Source organism: Mesocricetus auratus, unplaced genomic scaffold (assembly GCF_017639785.1).
Source record: "Mesocricetus auratus isolate SY011 unplaced genomic scaffold, BCM_Maur_2.0 Super-Scaffold_100006, whole genome shotgun sequence".
NCBI classification, from domain to species: Eukaryota; Metazoa; Chordata; class Mammalia; order Rodentia; family Cricetidae; genus Mesocricetus; species Mesocricetus auratus.
This window is the reverse complement of record NW_024429190.1, coordinates 105,777,185-105,796,055: the sequence shown is the minus strand read 5'-3', so window position 1 is coordinate 105,796,055 and position 18,871 is coordinate 105,777,185. Positions and strand designations below refer to the sequence as shown.

The window sequence follows — 18,871 nt, the reverse complement described above, 5'->3', positions numbered from 1 at the left end:
CTGTGAAAAGTGTGCTCAGGAGACAGCCTCTGCTTGGCAGACCCCTGAAAATAACCGAGGTGTTCTGTACCCTTACCAGCCTCCAGCAAAGGACCCCCCCCTCGGGCACTCCCCAGAGCCTGTTCCATAGGTTGGAAGAGGAAAGCCAGGATTCTGCCCTGACTCTCACAGGACCAGCTGTAAACTGAGTCATGGTTTCCTCGCCTACAATGTGGGACTATTGCAGTAACTGTGTGGGGATGTGGAGATGGATGGATGGATGGATGGATGAATGGATGGATGGATGGATGGATGGATGGATGGATGGATGGATGGATCAATTGTCCTAGCTGGGTTATTATTACTATGATGAAATACCATGGCCAAAAGCAAATTTGGGGATGGGGGTGTTTACTTAGCTTATATACACTGCATTACAGCCCATTGGGGGAAGCCAAGGCAGGGGCTGGAGTCACAGGAGCTGATACAGAGACCATGGAGGAATGCTGCTTAATGACTTTCTCCCCACGGCTTGCCCAGTTTGCTTTCTTATAGAAGCCAGGGCCACCAGCCCAGGGATGGCACCACCCACGAGGGACTGGACCTTCCCCCATCATTCACCAATTTAGAAAATGCCCCCACCTGCTCTTCTGCCTACAGCCCAATCTTACGGAGGCAGTTTATTTATTTTTTTCAACTGAGGCTCTTTCCTCTTAAATGACTTTAGCTCGTGTCAAGTTGACACAAAACTACTCAGGACATCGGCGAACAGATGGTCATTGAAGTGAGAAAGAAATGATGGGCAAGAATTGGGTGTCAGGGAATATAAACACTTGAAAGTACCAGGACAGGATGGCAGGACGAGGACAAGAGAAATAAATACAAGCACAAGCCTCACTTTTACCTGCTTGCTGGAAAACTCCAAGATAAACCTGGGCACCCAGGGCCCCTCTAGGACAAGACTGCGGATGCTGAAGGCTGTGCGAGGCTGTCAGGTGTGGCGCCACCCAGTGACACCCTCTCTCCTCTCTCCTCTCTCCTCAGACTGAACCACGTTCATGGCTCTCGGGTAGAACCCCAGCGAACCGGCCAGAATGAATTCTATGGACAGGCACATCCAGCAGACCAATGACCGTCTGCAGTGCATCAAGCAGGTGAGTGTGGCTGGTAGGGTGGGTGGGGGGAGGCGGGGGAGTAGGTCTGTACTGCTGCAGGATGGTGGTCCCTGAGTGCCAGCCTACCCCCCTGGGCACACATACAGGAATGCCACACCGCCTCGCCCCCTCCTCCCAGCTCTGTGACTTTGGGCTAGTGCCCTGCCTTCTCTGGGCTTGGCTTCCACGCTCTGAGCTGCAGTGAGCATACAGTGAGGTGTCTAACAACCTGGTCCATGTTCCGCCACCTCCCTTCCCAGACCTCCGCTCCCTGGCTCCCTGCTCCAGCTGTTTGCTAACAGCGATGGGAAAGGGGTCTGGTATGATGACACATTGGTGTAGGGGTCCCCGAGCACTAGGTAGATGGAAGCAGGGAGGTCAGGAGTTCAAAATAATCTTCAGCTACATAGTGAGTTTGAGGCCAGGATGGGCTATGTGAGACCCTGTGCCAAAAGGTTACAAGGAAAGGGTCTGGGAAACGAAATCATTTTACAGAAAAGGAAACTGAGGCACAGCTTCAGTGGAACAGAACACTGCTTCAGTGGTGTTGGCACAACTTCATCCTACAGTGTTGGGGGCTACTATGCTGACTGAGCCCCAGAGGCAGTTCACCTCCAGCACCCCTGGCATGGGTTGTTGCTAAGCAGGGAACCCCTCACTCGACAACCCCCACCCCCAGAGACGACTAGAAGTGGGCCTGCCGAGGACTGTAGAATCTCAGGCATCACAACCTAATCAGAATAGAAAGGCAATGGTTTACATGCACGGATGACAAATGTGTCTGCTGCGTGGACCCTGGCTGGTGCAGGCTGTGGCTCCCACCCTGGGCCTCACAACCTTGGACTCCCGCACCAAACCCTTCCAGCATAGCCTTCCCAGACACACTCCCAGCCTCCAGCAGTCCCTGGCATTGGACACCCCAGCACCATGCAGCCCTTCCCTGCGGCCCTCTCGGTTGGCCTCCCCTCTCCTTTAGCCTGAACCAAAGCTTCCCCTTCACAAGGTGCACATCTCGGTGCCACAGGGAGAATCCTAAACTGCAAATCAGTTCATTGTGGCCCAGCAACCTCTCCAGGCCCTAGGCAGCTTAGGAGCATCAGCACACCCTGTGCCTGAGCTCAGGGGCTTCTTGGTCACCCAGTCACCTCACCTGTCCTGCTCCCTTCCTGAGCTGAGACAAGAGGTTCTCAAAGTCCACAGTGCCCTTCCTGGTGCTCAGTCCATCCGGGGTAGGTCCGTAGTACTTCCGGTGGGTGCAGAGGAAGGGGGACCAGTAAGTGGTTCTGTAAGAGGATGGTGGGTAAATGGGCATATGGCTGGGGAGTTACATGAGTGCGTAGGGATAGATGATAGATTGGTAGATGGATGAATGGGTGGCTGGCTGGCTGGATAAATTGGCTTCTAGATGAATGGACAGATGAATGAGTGGATGGGTAAGGAATAGATAAAAGTGATTAATGGGTGAATGGGCAGATGGGCAGGTAGATATATGGATGGATTTGTTCTGGATGGATGGATGGATGGATGGATGGATGGATGGATGGATGGATGGATGGACACATAGATGAATTGTGTGGCTCACGGAAGGACTGGTGGGCAGCTGGGAGCCAGCCCTGGTTGTAGCATTGGTGTGCCCAATTCCTGCCCACACACTCAGCGATCATGGGGGTAGCTTCAGTCCCCTGAGGAATTGTAGAGATGGGTGGGTTTTCTGGTGAGAAACGGCACTGGAGTCTGGGACCAGCCACTGCTTGGAGCCTTTGCCAGTGATTCGAAAATGTGTTCCTCTGTTCATCCTAACTTTTCCTCCCTGGGCCGCTGGGATCCCTTGTGAAGTGGCCAGGTAGCTGGCCTCAGTAGAGAAGCTATCATTAAGGACAGTTGGACACCCACCCATCACTCCTTTTGGACCTCACTTTGTGCCAAAACAAGGAGTGCCTAAGAAGCTGCTTCTATCCTGTAGATTCTAGACCTAAGAGAAGTCCGTAGTCTTGACAGAAGAGAGGCCCCTGCATGAGAAGCACCAGCTGCCTCCAGCCATACCTGCCCCAGCTCTGTAACATGCTTACCCCACACTTCTATACTTAGCCACATCCCTGCAAGCTGCCACCACCACCCCCCTACCTCCACCTTTCATAGATGAGGGCTCCGAGGTTCAGTAATGTCCTCGGGGGCTGCGTGACTCCATGGCAGGGATTTGGGCCAGGTGTGCACTTTGCATGTCATCAAGACACCGTCTCTCTGTGTACTTAAGCCATAATGGGGCTGCGAGCAGCAGCTAGAGCAGAGAGAAGGGCCTCCGCTGAGGCCACAGAGCTCCAGGCAACAGCCAGCTAAGGGGTGCTACTGTTTACCTCATCTGCGAGATGCATCCCATAATGAGCCAGCTGTGACCGGAGGGGAGGAGATACAGGCTGGCAAGATACAGAAGGCTGGTGCTCAAACAGGGCCTGAACAAGAGCAGGCTTGGGGGATCAGCCTCAGAGGCCATCCTGGAGCTCAGATCTCTAAAGGGCGTTAGCTACGGCCACCCGAGAATGGCGTGCGGAGGTTGCTGACACTGCTGATCGGTTGTGACATCACATAAATAAACAAAACACCTGGTTGTCAGGCGCAGTGCAGGCCGGAAGGAGCTGCTGGGCTGCAACACTCCCATCAGAGCCCCAGTGTTCCCTGGGGCCTCTGGGAGGCAGATTTAGAAGTGAACGCAGAAACAGAAGCAGAGCCAGGCAGCCACCCTCCCAAAAAGGGTGTGGCTGTGTGTGAAGAGGTCCCTCCTGTCCCTTGGTGATCTTGTCTAAGGAGCTGCAACATTGGAGAGCCGCCAAGCCTGGGAGCCCCCACACAAACACAGCTGGGCTCCCACAGGGGAGGCAGGGAACCTCTGGGAGACTGAGGTGGAGCCAGGGGCCGCCCCGTGTGGAACCGCCCCACCTGCCAGGAGCTCTGTCTTGTTCAGTCCTCACTCAGCCCCCATGACACAGGCCGTTACTGCTCACTTGCCCTTTTCCCCAAACCCCCTGTTTCTCCCCCCCACCCTTCCCCTCTCCCCATGGAGAGGGATGCTCTTGCTCAGTTAGCTCCCCGACTCCCTCCTCACTGTAAGCCTCGCCTTGCAGGAACCACACTATGACAAAGCTCAAGGAGCTAAAACTCCCATGACCACACGGCGGCCAGTCATCACATCTTACACACCGATGACCCAAGCCGAGAGTGACAAAGGGACCGTCCTAGGCTAATAAGGGGCATGGGCAGAGTGACCGCAGAGCCCTGACCCCACCCAGAGGGGTTCCCATAGCCCTATTTGGGAATGCCAGCTCCAAGGCCCATCCTGCCTTGGCTGTGAATTAACTCATACCACGGGCGGTTTACAGAGGCCATCTAGGCCAGTGTGATCCTGCTGTCCCTACTAGCATCAAGCGTCCCCGGAGCTGATAGCATCCTGTATGTGTACACTTGGTTTCTACCAGGACCTTGGAGATACCCTGTGGGGCCATACCTACCTCTAGGCCAAGTGCCAGCTGTAAGTCACAGCTGTGACTCTAACTTGCCCTATGGTCCTGGTCTTCTAGTTCCTGGTCTTGGTGCCAAATGACAAGGACCCAGGAAGCCGTGGGTCAGTATTAACGGATAAAGTGAGATCTTTGCAACTTCTCCATGCTGGCAGCCTGCAGGCCTGAAGTAGCTCTGAAAGCCCCGGGATTCCTATATGTGAGGCAGGAGGAAGAGGCCCCCAAAGGCCCCAGAAAATCTGGGTCTGGGGAGCTGGGGGTGCTTGGAGCTAGGAACACTAAGCCACATGCACAGGACTATAGACAGCACGATGATCCAGGCACCATGCGCTAAGTCCCTCTCCCCTGACACACATAGGGAGGACCTGGCTGAGGTGCAGAGGGTGGGGGGTGATGGGTGGTTAAGGCAGACACCTGCAGGGCCAGCTGGCTTCAAGTATGGAGACTGGGGACCCCTCCCCAGCACCTTCATCCAGAGTGAGCACTTGGATGTCTGATGGCTCTGGCCTTTACCAGTCCTGGTTCTAGTCTTGGAAGTGGGTCCCTGGCCTCATCCTGCGCAGTGGGCCAGCCTCGTATGGCTGAGAGAGCTGGAGGCTCCGGCCGGGCCCCGGGGTGGCCTCCTCTTGCAGCCTCAAGCCCTTTTCCTTTTTCTCCGCAGCACTTACAGAACCCCGCCAACTTCCACAATGCTGCCACGGAGCTGCTGGATTGGTGTGGGGACCCTCGAGCCTTCCAGCGGCCCTTTGAGCAGAGCCTCATGGGCTGCCTGACGGTGAGTCTCCACCCACCCCCACCAAGCACATTGGGAAACACACGCATGTACGGCCAGAAGCCCTGTCCACGTGCCGCCTGTCTGTGGGCCTCCGGGGCACAACCCCCCCATGCTGCAGGCTGGTCCCGCAAGTGCTCCCGACCCTGGGTCTGAAACGGAGGCAGTCTCCATGGGTTAGGTGGCTTCCTCACACTTACTGAGAAGCACCCTGTGGGGACCAGTACTCCATCAGAAGCAGGACAGCTCGACTTGTAAGGACTCCGCCTTCCTTTTCCCACCGCCGCTTGTCCCTCCATTTGCTGAGCATTTATCGAGCTCCTCTGTGGCCACCTATCCATCCACTCGAGAACACGTATGGAGCCCCCTGTTGCATTCATCCATCTGCTGCACAAATAAACCGTGACTGATCCCCCTCATTTATCATGTGTGGTCCCCTTTTGCCAAGTCCCGGGAACCCCATGACAAATAAAACTTTCTTAAGTTTTATTTCTTAGTAAGGGACAGCAGTGTGGAGAAATGACGGAGAAGCAGTGTCAGAGTGGCATGGACCTTTATCAGCTGAGAGTTAGGGGCCAGTCATGCAAAAAAATAAATAAATAAACACACACACACACATGCATGCGCCGCTGTTCGCCAAGCTGCTGGCCACAGCCAAGTCCCCAGGCCCCAAAGCGGCGTGTGCAAAGGCCCTTGGTGTCCAGAAAACGGGGTAAGGAGGTCTCTAGGATCCACACTGGGCAGGATCTTAACCCTGAGGCCCAGAACTTGAGACCTGAGAGAAGTACCCGGGGGTCTTTCATAGTTTTCAAGTGTTCGCCGAAGCCATGTGGCATCTGCATTTGAAACTGTGGAACTGGTGAGGACAGTCCTTGGAAAGGCCTGTAGTGTGGGCTTGGAAGGGACTGCGTGGATCGCGCAGTGGGAGCCTGCATGTCCTGGGTACGAAATGGAGGCGTGGCCAGGCAGGAATGGTGTCTCTTCAGGAGCTCCATACAGGAGGGAGGCAACGAGCCCAGTTTAGCTCTGCCTTAGGAGAGCAGAGATGGTGACCGCATTGGGCTCCCTTGTTCTGACAAAGGCTGAGCTGCTGCCTGAGTCACATGCCACCTCCCAGAATCCACCTGTCCTTGGAGCTACCCATTTCACAGAGGAGGAAGCTAAGACTCCACGCCGACTGCCATGGCACCAAGACTTAAAAGCAACTTAGTCTCCAGCTGAGGCCCGCCTCAACCTAGAGGGGCATTCCAGTTCATTGGTAACACGGCCCAGACCCTCCCAGGGCTCTTCTGTTGGAAGCTGGCCCATCTGTCTCACTCAAGCTACCTGCATGGCCCTGTCTTCCTCATCCCTCAGCCTCCAAGCTCCCCTCTCCTCCCAGCTGCCTAATCCTCTTTGTGGGATCTGGGTCCAGCCTAAGTCCCATAGAGAGGGCCAGATGTTGCCCAGGCCACACAGTTCCCACCCCAGTTTCCTGTAACTGTAGTGAGAAGAGAGGGTGGGGGGCCATGCACATTATATCATCAGATAAACTAATACGCTTCCCCAACTAATACACCGCCCCAAGCTTGGGCCTGCCTAGATCATGGACCTGAGTGAGATATTGGCCCTGGCCAGCCTGGATGACCAGGAACTAGCCCAATCTTGGCTTTGTCATTCAGCAGACATTTACCAAGTCTCTGTTGGTAAACACAGTTCTCAAGGAAGAACCCACAGGCCAGGAGAACAAAGCCTAAGTGTGTGTCATCCCGGAAGGGACAGGTTATGGTGGCTAAAAAGCAGGAGATTGAAAGCTGTGCTGGAGTAGGGACGGGAGCTCTGAGGGTCTGTCCTTGGAGTGAGCAATAACGCAGGACTTCCTGGAGGAGGGGCTCCCCCCAGAGGACCCCTTGAGATCTGCCAGAAAAGGTTATGTCTTTCCAGGCAGAGGACACTGTGGGCGGAGGCCCTGGGTCAGTTTCCTGGGTGCTCTTGCTGGGTCCCCACAATAGAGCATGTGCTTGCCCCTGTCCTCCAGCCCCTCTACTGCCCCCCCCCCACAAACACGGTCCCAGCGGCACAGCTCCTGAGAGCTCAGGAGATCCTGCTGCAGGAGGAAATTGGAGAGGGGACAATCACAGAAGTTGACCTTGGCATCTAATCTCTTTTCTGGGCCTCCATCTCTGTGGTATCTAAAGAAGAACTTTCCAAGTAGGTGGGAAAGCAGCGGGTCACCATCCTCACCCCACTGCTGCCTACAAGAAAGGATGAATGCAGGGCAAGGAGGCTAAGCCCTCCCCTAACACACAGGCGCACACACACACACACACACACACACACACACACACACACACACTTGGGTCCATCCCAACACACACACACACACACACACACACACACATGCAGGCACGCTTGGGTCCCTCCCTAGCCAGGGGCAGCTAAGCCTGCAGGTTGACACAGTTTCCTAGGTGACCTCTGAGAGCTGGCTCCAAATTCCTCCAGATCCGGCTTACTTTGAGGATAGCAATTAAAAACCACTTAGCTGCAGGCAACAAATGGACGTGGAGGGGTTGCTGCTTTATTTTGCTTTTTGCTTCTCTGCCACCAAATTCTGAGCTTCCCAGGCTCAATTTACATGTGAGGCTCTGGGACACAGGTCACCTGAGCCAAGCCCTGCAGGTCTGTCAAGACTCATTCCAATCTGCCAGTCGTGGGAGATTTGTACCCATCTCGCAGGTGAAGTAACTGAGGCCCAGGGATGACTGGCAAGGGGCACATGGAGACCCCAGAATCAGAGTGGTCAGCTGCAACAGCAGGAACAGATCCTCCCTTAGGCAAGTCCCCTCCCTATCTTGTCTCTGAGACGATGTTTTCCCCTCCCAAGGTCTAGGTGCCTGGCAGTCAGGCCCAGCAGAAGGTCAGCCTTATGCTAGCTGGCTTCTAGCGTGTATGGCGTGTATGCAGTCTAGGGCAAGCGCTTGTCTTCGTGCCTAGGGACTCTCCACTGGAGTGCAGCAGGCCTCTCTGTGATACAAGCTGCCCAGATAGACACACCTTACCAGTGGACAATGGACCCTAACTTATAAGACTTTCTTGGGAGGGGGGCTCAGACTCAGCCAGGGGCTGAGCAGCGCTGGAGACTCTCTGGTGTCACAGACTCCGGCTTGCTGTGCCGACACTTGTGCTGCGAGATTTTGAGTAAAAACCCTTTCTGCAGCCAGGCGGTGGTGGCGCACGCCTTTAATCCCAGCACTCGGGAGGCAGAGGCAGGTGGATCTCTGTGAGTTCGAGGCCGGGCTGGACCGACAGCCTCCAAAACAATACAGAGAAACCCTGTCTCGTAAAACCAAAAAAAAAAAAACCTTTCTGCGTCTCAGCCTCTTCCACAACGAAGCATCAGCTTGAGCCCAGAGGCCCACCTGCATGTCCCACCTGGTGACACAGACCCACCAGCCTCGCCGGCCTCAAGTCCTTACAGCCTGCTTATGACCCCAGGCCACTCTTGCTCAACTCGGCCAGAATAACTTTTCCAAACCAGAGCGGCAAGACTGACCAGTATCGGCCAGGCACGAAACCTTTGCCTTACTTCCCTGACCCAGGGCCCAGGGACCTCCCTGGGGGTGGGAAGCTCTGTCTTTGACCCTTCATTGGCCAGACTACCTGGACCACGCACACGTACTGCACCCTTGCCCCCTGGGAGACAAGTTCTCAGGATACTACTAATGACACCAACGGTCTCCCGGCATCGACCTACCGAAGTATTGCACCGGTCCAAACACAGTGACTCCACAGCTGAGCTCTCTGATGTCCCCCTAGGCTTGTTGTTCCAGAAGTCACTCAGGGCAGTGGGGAAGGTTCTGGATTTCCTGGACTGCAGCATCTAAACTGTAGCTCAGAAAGTCTAGAACCTTCCCCTACTTCCCGGAGTGCCTGCCTACAAACTTGAAAACCTCCCTCCACAAGCCAGATTGTATTAAAGATCTGGGCTGAAACAGACAGTTTAGGAGACTCCACCCTAGGTGGCTAGAGACTTAGAGACAAATATAGGGCCAGAAAGAGCCTACGAGGAAGAGACTGGGGAGCCGGAAGAATTTTGTTTGCATCAAAAGCTAAGCAAACATCTGAATGTGAAATTAGCTGCCTCCCCTGATCCTGGCTGACACTGGCCCTGCAGGACGTTCCCACCAGAAGGGACAGAGGGTCCAGAGCTCTGATCCAGCAGGTACTGGTAGTCCTGGGAAAGAGGACTCTGTTGGCTCCTCTCTGATTCTGTGACATCCATGTGGCCTTCTGTGTCCCTTCAGTTTAAATGAGGAGATTAGAAAGTCAATCGTGGGGATGAATGTGTGTGCAGTCTCCGCACTCAGGAGCATCACACGTTGGAAGCCAGACTGGGCCACAGTGACACTCTCCCCAAAGAAAGAAAAGACAGGATGGGGGATTAAAGGAAAGGAGAAATGAACCTCACGGGCGTGACTGAAAGGTTCCTCTCTTGTGGCAAGTCCCCAAAGTGGGCAGGGAGAAGTGACTTACTATTGTGATAGCTCTGGATACCCGGATAAACCCGCTGCAGCCTGAGGCCCCCCATCAAAGCAGGTGCCCCCCCAGAGACCTGAGGACGGACTGAGCCTCCCTTCCTCAGCAGCAGGGGCTACTGCATCTGGGAAGACTCCTCCCCTCTCAGCCATGGCCTCCCCAACTGCTCTCACTTCATTCTCCAAGCTCCTTCCTTGCTAACAAGGAAGCATCCTCTTCCCCCACTGTTAATGAGGTGGGAGTGCAGAGCTGGAATCAGCAGCAGGTCACCCAGGGATAGGTCTTCCTGGGACAGTCAGATGGGCAGGGGCCTCAAAGGCCTCTCCTTGGGGCCTAGGGCAACCCGGTTCTGCACAGCAGCCCCCAAGGCTCCCATCTCTCCAGATGGGTAAGATTTGGGGCTTCCTGAAGGGCCTGGTGCTGAGTCAGAACCCCAGGCCAAGCTGCAGACTACAGGGGTCTGAGTTTCTAGGCTGAAGTGTGATGATCTGCAGAACCAAGGAGATCATCTGGTCTGCCCGGTCCAGGAGCTCTTGACACACACCAGGCAACTCCGCCTGTAAACTACAGGAAGATCAGTAGATCCCAAGTCCCTGCTTCTCAGGGTGTGGCTGTTGAAGCAGAATCATGGGGGATACATGGCATTTCCAGAACATGCCCAGGATGTGCTCATGCCTGGGGACAGTAGAGGCAGTAGGCACCTGCAGAGGTAGAGGGGAGAAACTCAGACGTGGTAGGGGAGGCCTGAAGGGAAAGCGGCAGCCTGGGCCTGGGACTAGGGAGTTAGGCTGAGGAGCCCTGGGGTGATACAGAGTGTCTATCTGGGGCCACTTTAGCTACCTCTTCAGCTAATGGCCAGAAGGTGGCCATTCAAGCCATTGAAAGAGACCCACTAGAGTCCTAGCTCCCCCTAGCAGCAGGCCCCTGCCCTAGCCTGGCTGTTTCACCTGCTTCCTTATGAAGTGTTGCATGTGTTCCCACTCAGGCTCAGAGCTCCGATAAATTGGTAACTCACCCTGGATTTCCTCTTTTCCTGCCGTCAGGTTGTCAGCCGCGTGGCTGCCCAACAGGGGTTTGACCTGGACCTGGGCTACAGACTCTTGGCCGTGTGTGCTGCCAATCGAGACAAGTTCACCCCCAAGTCTGCTGGTGAGTACTACGCGGGGCTCCACGGGTGGAGCAGGAAGGTTGGAGAGAGCCTCAGCTGGTCTAGAGGCCGTGCAAGCCTCTGAGAATGAATAGCTGAGTCATCAGCTCGAGGGCCTGCAGATGGGGCTCAGTTCTGTGTGTCTCCCAGCACAGGGGCGCCACAGAGCTACCAAAGGTTCCCAGATATCCCACCCCACGTCATAGGCACTGTGCTGAAGATAGGTCAGGCCTCTCCTCATTCCCTCACTGCATAAGCCTGGTGTTATCTATCTCTCCAGTTGCACCAGGGAGGAAACTAAGGTTCAGAGAAGCCAAAGAATTTTTCCTGGCCACAGAGCTATGTATAGCCAGGACTGTACTGCAGAGGTAACATGTATAGTGATCCTTACACACCACTCACTAGTTCATACATTCATTCATTCATTCACTCACTCACTCACTCCCTCACTCATTATTCAAAACCCACTTATTGCAAACAAAAATGAACCTGTCCATCTAGCATTCCTAAAAAAAAAACCTTTCCTGCAAAACGTTGTCTATTGAGACTTGGCCGCAGCCTGCGGCTCCTGAGCCCCCATCTTACAGAGGCTAGGGAAGGTGCTGTCCTTCATTCTGTCTTGGGGGGAACGCATCACAGTTACTGGAACTAGGGGGGCAACTTGGGCAAAAGAGATGGACCCCCGGTCTCAGTTTGTTTTCTTTTTTAAGATCCACTGTTCTGCCACCGGTCTCATAGGGGTGGTTAGGCAGCAGGTACATTCGGATTCTAAACCACACAGACAATTAATTGACTTTGTCTATTCTGCCCTTACTTGAGTGTATGGTATGATCTCTAGACCTCAGTTTGATCTCGTCGGAAGGCAGGAATGATACTGGGACTCACCTTGCAGGGATCGCGGTAAGTTCTAGAAACACGTAAAGCTCCCAGTGTAGCGTCAGGATGATTCTTTATTGATTCAGAGTAAGTGGATAAGTAGCTATAATGTGTGTGTGTGTGTGTGTGTGTGTGTGTGTGTGTGTCGGGGGTAGGGTGTGTGTGCGCGCGTGCACATACAGATGTGCTGTAGGTTCGAGCTCTGAAGGAAGAGTCTAGGGGAGATTGGGAAGTGCAGACTATACTGGGTCAAGGGAAGCTTCCCAAAGTTAAGAAAGAGTTGAACGTGTGATGAAACCAGGGTCGGACGCCTTCACGGGTGAAAAGGGCATTCTGTGCAAAGGTCCTGGAATGTCCCCGGGGGACAGGGCTTTGTGTCAGAATCAAAACAAGGATGGTGGTTCTGAAACCTAGAGGCGAGAGCACGAGGCCAGGGGAAGGGCTGGCGGAGTTGATGGAAGCTGAGTCGTGTAGGCCCTGTCTTAAAAGTTGTGCTCTCTGTCCTGCGAGCCATGGGAACATGGTTAAAAATCTCAGTCTGAGCCGGGCGTTGGTGGCGCACGCCTTTAATCCCAGCACTCGGGAGGCAGAGGCAGTCAGATCTCTGTGAGTTCGAGGCCAGCCTGGTCTACAGAGTGAGTTCCAGGACAGCCTCCAAAGCCACAGAGAAACCCTGTCTCGAAAAACCAAAAAAAAAAAAAAAATCTCAGTCTGTGACAGCCATTTCTGCTAGCACAAGGGACAAATGGCATGGGGCAGGGGTCAGTGTGGACGCAGGGGCCAGCAACACATCTGTGGGGAGACCACTGGGGCATGGCACCGTCATAGAGTGCTTACCTGGTGGTAAAACACCCTGGAGGGCTAGAGAGATGGCTCAGCAGTTAAGAGCACTGACCATTCTTCCAGAGGAGCCGGGTTCAGTTCCCAGCAACCACATGGTGGCTCACAACCGCCTTGAATGGAATCTGGTGTCCTCTGCTGGCATGCAGGCAGAAGACTGTATACACAATAAAATCAAACAAACAAACAAACAAAAACCACCCTGAAGAGTAAACTTCCAGATAACCCTCTCCTATCAGGAACGGAAGTCGGAGCAGGAACTCAAGGCAGGAACTCAAGCTAAGGCCGTGAAGTGATGCTGCTTACTGGCTTGTTTCTCCTGGTTTGCTCAGTGTGTGCATTTGTCTGTACAGTCCAGGACCACTGGCCCGGGGATGACACCTCCCACAGTGATCTGGGCCTTCCCACGTAAACCATTAGTCAAGAAAACGTCCCACAGACTTGGCCTGCATGCCAGTCCGATGGAGGCGTTTTCTCAAGTGAGGTTCTCTTCTTCCCAGATGACCCCAGCTGTGTGACGTTAGCAGAAAACTCACCAGCACACCCAGCATGCATGAGACCCTGAGTTCCACCTCCCTCTCGCAAATAAGTAAATGAATAAAATCTGGCAAAACCAGGGAAGAATATGTCGGCAAAGAGCCAGTGAGAGAATGGGCTGCTCTGGAAGCCAGAGCTATTCCTTAGTGTGGGAGGCTGGGGGCTCAGGTCTTGTAAACCCTGGATCTCTTAAACCCCTCTCCTGTTGGCTCATACGGTCATCTGTGGAGTGCTGAGGCCCTCAGCTCTGTGAGAAGCAGAATGTTACCTGCATTTATGGGTGAGGACGCTGTTCAGAGAGGTCATGTGACTTGTCTGCAGTCACACAGCTCATAGATGATCTGGCTGGGACTAGGGGGACTCCAGCCTCCTCTGAGGACTTTGCCGGCTCCATGGCAGCTGACCCCGGATCCGGCAGGATCCTAGACCAGGAGGCCTTTGTTCTCATCTGGGATGCAAAGCACTCCTTCACTTGGCCCAGGTCTCTCCAGCAGGATGCCACGTCATCAATCCTGAAGCAGGGATTTGTGCTCTCCTTTGTCTGCATACCATAGTGCAAGCTCACAGTGCACAGTGCCCCTTCCCGTGCTGGCCTAAGGCAAGGTGTCTGTCCATACTCCCTCGGCAGCTGGTCCCGTAGCATGCTGTGTCTCAACAGAAGTGGGGGGTCCCTTGTTGGGATTCAGGCCTGTCAGAACCAACAGCCCGGACTCGTTGCCTCTCCTAGGTGCGCCCTCCCCCCAAGAAGGAAGTGCATCCCCTGCATGGGAGGTTAGAGGCCAGTGTTAGGAGACCTCAACAACTGGTTTCTTTCAAGGGATGAAGGGTTTCCTGGGCACGGACGGGCTGGGTCTCTCAGCTGCCTTGCCTGCCTCCGAGGTGTGGTCAGAGGTTTGCCACATAATGGCATAGCTGCCTCTGGGAACTCAGAGGGCTCCCTCTCCATGTGGGCTAAGAAAGAGACCCAGCTGGTACCTGATATCAGGGCCACCAGTAGATGCTGCTTTCCAGCTATCTTTCTCTGTGTGTCTGTCTCCAGCGCATCCCCTGACCTCTTCCTTCTGCCCAAAAAAGGCACCGTTCTCCCCTTAGCTCTGTGGATGAGTGGGGTCCATTACTGGATATAATCTTCCCTTCAGGTGCATGTGGCTCTCCAACCCTCTCAAGAGGCCTTGGTCCTGGCACTCTGTGCTGAGAGCCTATGGTACTCCAGCAGCCCTCCTCCCTCCACCCCACCTCAACCCCCCCTGCTGTCATCCCCATTTGCCTGGGCTCCACTCTGTCTAGCTTGCCTGTGCAGTGCCCCTGCTCTTCCTCCCCAAGGGCCTCTGCTGTCTGTCCCTTCCTTATTGTTCTTATTGACTCTCTCTGCCTTTCTGGGCTTCTTTGCATCTCAGACTTTACCTCCACACTTGGTACATGTGTCTGGACATACTTTGTGGCCGTGATTGCGTACATGTCTTTATGTGAAGTTGTGTGTGGCTGTGTATCATACACGTGTGCATTGTATGCGTGCGGTGCTGTGAGCGTATTCAAGGCCGTCTCCCTGTGCATTCACGCCTGGTGTTTCTGGCTGTGTGCGTGTGTACGTGGGGTATGCATCTTTCTCTGTGTGTGGCTCTGTGTGTGTCATGCGTGCGTGCATACACCGTATGTGTGTAGGTCTGTGTGTTTGCATTTGGCATCTGCCTGTGTGCTCATGCCTGGTGTGCCTGGCTGTGCTGAGTGTGTGCGCATGTGTGTATCCGATGAGTCCTTCTGTTTATAGTGTGTCTGTGGAGGGGTCTTAGTGCGTGTAGACCTATGAGTGTGCACAGCTGTGTGTGGGCTCTGGGGGTGGTGCATGGCTGTGACTGCGGATGACTGAACAGCGTTGTGCGTGCGCAACTGGCTGCATCTGTGGGCGCCTCTCCCACCCCTCTGCCGTCTGTCTCTCCTGTCAAGAGGCCAGGCTGTCGTTCTCCCCCGGCCCCAGAAGGCCATGGAATGAGATCATGCTGTGAGGAGAGATGCTTTGTCAAGAGTGCTGGCAGAGAGTGGGGCTGTGTGCGCAGTTGTAGCTGTAAGCAGGGTGGTGACTGTGAGCAGGCTCAGGCCTGGGGGCAGCACTGTGTGGCACAAGCAAGAGAGAGAGAGAGAGAGAGACAGAGACAGAATGCAGAGCATGAGCAGAGCCCAGACACTACAGCAAGCCGCCCAGGCAGCTGCCTCCACGTGGGGCCCTCTGATGCCCAGCCCCCAGCTCTTTGTTCTGCTGCAGCCTTTAGCCTCTGAGCGCACGCACGCGCGCACACACACACACACACACACACACACACACACACGGGAGCAGGAGCACGCGTGCGCGCACACACTCAGCATCCTCATCTTGAGGCTCCTGAGGGGCCAGCTGTAACCCACACACACACACACCCGCCTACCCTTTCCTAGCATGGAAGGTCACCTGCCCAGCCCCCTGCACCTGACACCTCCCAGGCTCTCCTCCAAGGCTGTAGCAATGCCCACCAGCCCCCTCCGCCTCCACATGCCAGCCCAGAGTCACTTGGCAGGCTTTACTGAAATGTCAGCCTCTTCAGCACTCAGTGTTTCAGCCTTCTGGCTACATGGGTACGCGAACCAGGCGGCCGCCATGTCCGAGGTCCCCGAGAGTCCTCTGCGTGCTTCTGCCGGGGTTCATGCTTGAATAGGTCTATGTAGCCTCAGCTGATCCTCAGCAGCCAGCACATGTTGTAATAACAGACTAGAGAATGTTAGAGCCCGGAAGATAAGCAGCCCAGGGACCGAAGGAAAGAAGGATGGATGCATGGTGAGGCTAGGGATGCCTGCTGCTCTTCTTTCCCATTTCCTTTCTTCCTGGCATAGCCATGTGGGTTCTTCCAGGTGTTTTTGGAAGACTGGAAGTGTAGGAGCCCGGATAGTGTGGGAGGCATCAAGGATAGCCAGGGCCACTCTGATAGGCACCAGCAGACCTTTGGAAAAGGGACCATAGAGGCAGAAAATGATCTTTCCTAGGAACAGGCAGAAGGCATTTGTCAGTCAGAGGACATAGCCAGGCTGCCCAGGGCTGGGTGTGACAATAGACCTGCTGGGTGGCTTCAGAAAATGCCTGTTGGCTGCCTGTGTTTGCTCCTGATGGGGTAGCACCATCTTGCTTCCTTTGGATGGGAACCGTGGGTCTGCATTCCCAAGATGGATATGGCCTAATGAGTTCCCCCTTGGGGACAAGTGCTGCGCCCAACCTCCTACTTGCTACTGTCTTACCCAACCCAGGCTGACACTGCAGACCTGCCTATGTCTGACCTCTGTTCTAAGCACATCCTCAAGCCTTCCAGCTCAGCAGCCCAAGCCCCCAAAGCAGGAATGGAAACAATGTAACTTGCTGACTTTGAGTTCCCAAAGCTACGCCTGCTCTGTTTCCAAGGGAGGTGTCAGCTGGTCATAGCAGAGATGTTGAGGCGTGCCTTGCCTCTCTGCCTGTGATCTGTGGAAGGGGGTCTTAGAAGACCCCCTAGGGTCTAGGTCCCACCCTAGAGCGCTCAGTCCAGGGGTGGGAGCAGAAACGGAGCCTTCTACAGTAGCTTGTATGGCAGCCCTGTAGTTATTTGTCGTGGGACGGGGATGGGACACAGGCATCCAAAGCCAGTCAGGTTATAAACCAGTGTCCTCCTGGCTTAGAACATAAGCCTTCTTGCAACCACCTGACTGCATGGTGGCTCTGTGACACTCCTTTCTCTCATAATGTCATGGCTTCTGTCTTCACCTTCACCCTCCCCCATAGCCTTTCTCCACCCTCTCTGCCTCTGCCCACCCCAACAGAGCATTCAGCCGCCTTTCCTTTAGCATGGAGGACAAATGGCCCCATTCAGGGACACCCGCCAGAACTGTCTCTCTAAGACAAAGCTGTGTGCAGCTCCGCGTGAAAAACGGCTTGCGGCTGCCCAGTGAGCAAGCAGGATTGGTGGGTGCAAATTGCAGGGGATTTGTTAACGGCTGCCAGCTCCCCCAGAGATAGCAGGAAGGCAAGGCCTTGTCCTTGAAACACCAGCTGCCTGGCAGACTGGGGCACCTTCTCAAGGCCAGGGGCAGACTTCCTCCTGGACACCACCCCCCACCCCCACGTGGACTCTGCACAGAGCTAGGATGTGGGGGAGGACTTGGCTCTCTTCCTACTGCAGGACCTTCTGCCTGTCCCAGGCCAGGTCCCCTTGGAAATGGCTCTGGATTTTATTGCCAGCCTCTGGGAACTGACTAACCATCAGATATGTGTTGTGGCCAAAGCCTATGTGTTCAGTGCCATGGGAGAGGTCACTGGGGGACACACCCATTTACAGAGGAGGAAACTGAGGTTCTGAGAGGGCCAGACAGACTCCAGCCCCATGGTTCCCAGTGCTAGTGACAGAATTTACTTGCAATAAAGACACATTTGAGCCCCAGGAAACTATCCCTCCTTCTGAATGGTCATGAGTGATTCAGGAAAACAGGTTGTCCTGGGGCAATGGCCCTGATTCCCCACCAGCTCCTAGCTCCCTGGGGAATGTGGCCTGGGATCTGATGACCTTGTTGTGCTCTTCAAGAAAGAAGGACAGTGGGAGAAAACTTGTGGACCCAGCATTCCCAGGCTAAAGAATTGGGGGTAGGGCAGGACGATGGTCCCCAGGGTATTAAAAGCTCACACTGGAGAAGGGTCAGAGTCAAGTCACAGAGCGGGCAGATGTGGGAAGAGCATCCCACTCAGGGAGAGGACTGAGGTTCTCCATGGCCACAGTGGCCACTAAAAACAAGGGCTGTGTGGGAATGCCTAGGACATCAACCAGTTTCACACCAGTTGGTTGTCCAATGCTAAATGGTCATCCCCAAAAACACATGTGCACATAGCATTATATGGACTGAATGCAAGCACGTGCGTGCACGCGCACACACACACACACACACACACACACACACACACAACCTGCCAGGTAAACAAGCTGCCCATGAGTACACTAGGCCCACAAAATAGGCACTGTCCCAAAATATCGGCTTACAAAATATACCTACTGCAAGGGAGGTGGATGTGTGACCCTTCCCTTTATTTCTCAATTTCTCATGGTTCTCATGAGTTTCTTCTGAGCTCATCTGAGTTCTTAGGGGTGGTGAGAACAGAACCAACTCCTAGATGGCTCAGCTGTTTCCCCCAACACAGACAGCCCGCACTGGTGCCCCAAGAGCCCTAGGGGACAGGTCTCTTCTTGTCAGGAGGCCATTCTTTTATGCCTCTCTGCAGAATTAGCTCATTGCTCCCCGCCCTGCAACAGAGACTCGTGTAAGGCCAAGGCTGCCTGAAGCTCAGCCAGGTGTCTACTTTCCAGACGCATTCAAAATGAGAGGCCAAAGGGGCTAAGGAAGAGAGACGGGCGGGCATCCACCCACCATAGGAGGTGTCCGGCAGCTGTGATCCTACCAAGTGATGCAAAGCTCTCTCAGCCAGGAGTCCAAGCAGTAGGTCAAGGATGCATGCAGGAGGGGAGGCCAGGCTGCTAAAGGCTTCCTGCTAAACAAT

At 54.6% G+C, this 18,871-nt stretch overlaps 1 protein-coding gene across 1 annotated transcript in view; it reads left to right on the top strand.

The window, feature by feature from the left end:
• Zmiz1 (zinc finger MIZ-type containing 1) overlaps positions 1 to 18,871 on the top strand; it is a 203,144-nt gene that overhangs the window by 108,013 nt on the left and 76,260 nt on the right. The window contains 3 exon segments of the mRNA XM_040747861.1: positions 1,024 to 1,133; positions 5,307 to 5,420; positions 10,976 to 11,081. Of these exon segments, the coding sequence (XP_040603795.1) occupies positions 1,074 to 1,133; positions 5,307 to 5,420; positions 10,976 to 11,081 (280 nt within the window). The 5' untranslated portion in view covers positions 1,024 to 1,073.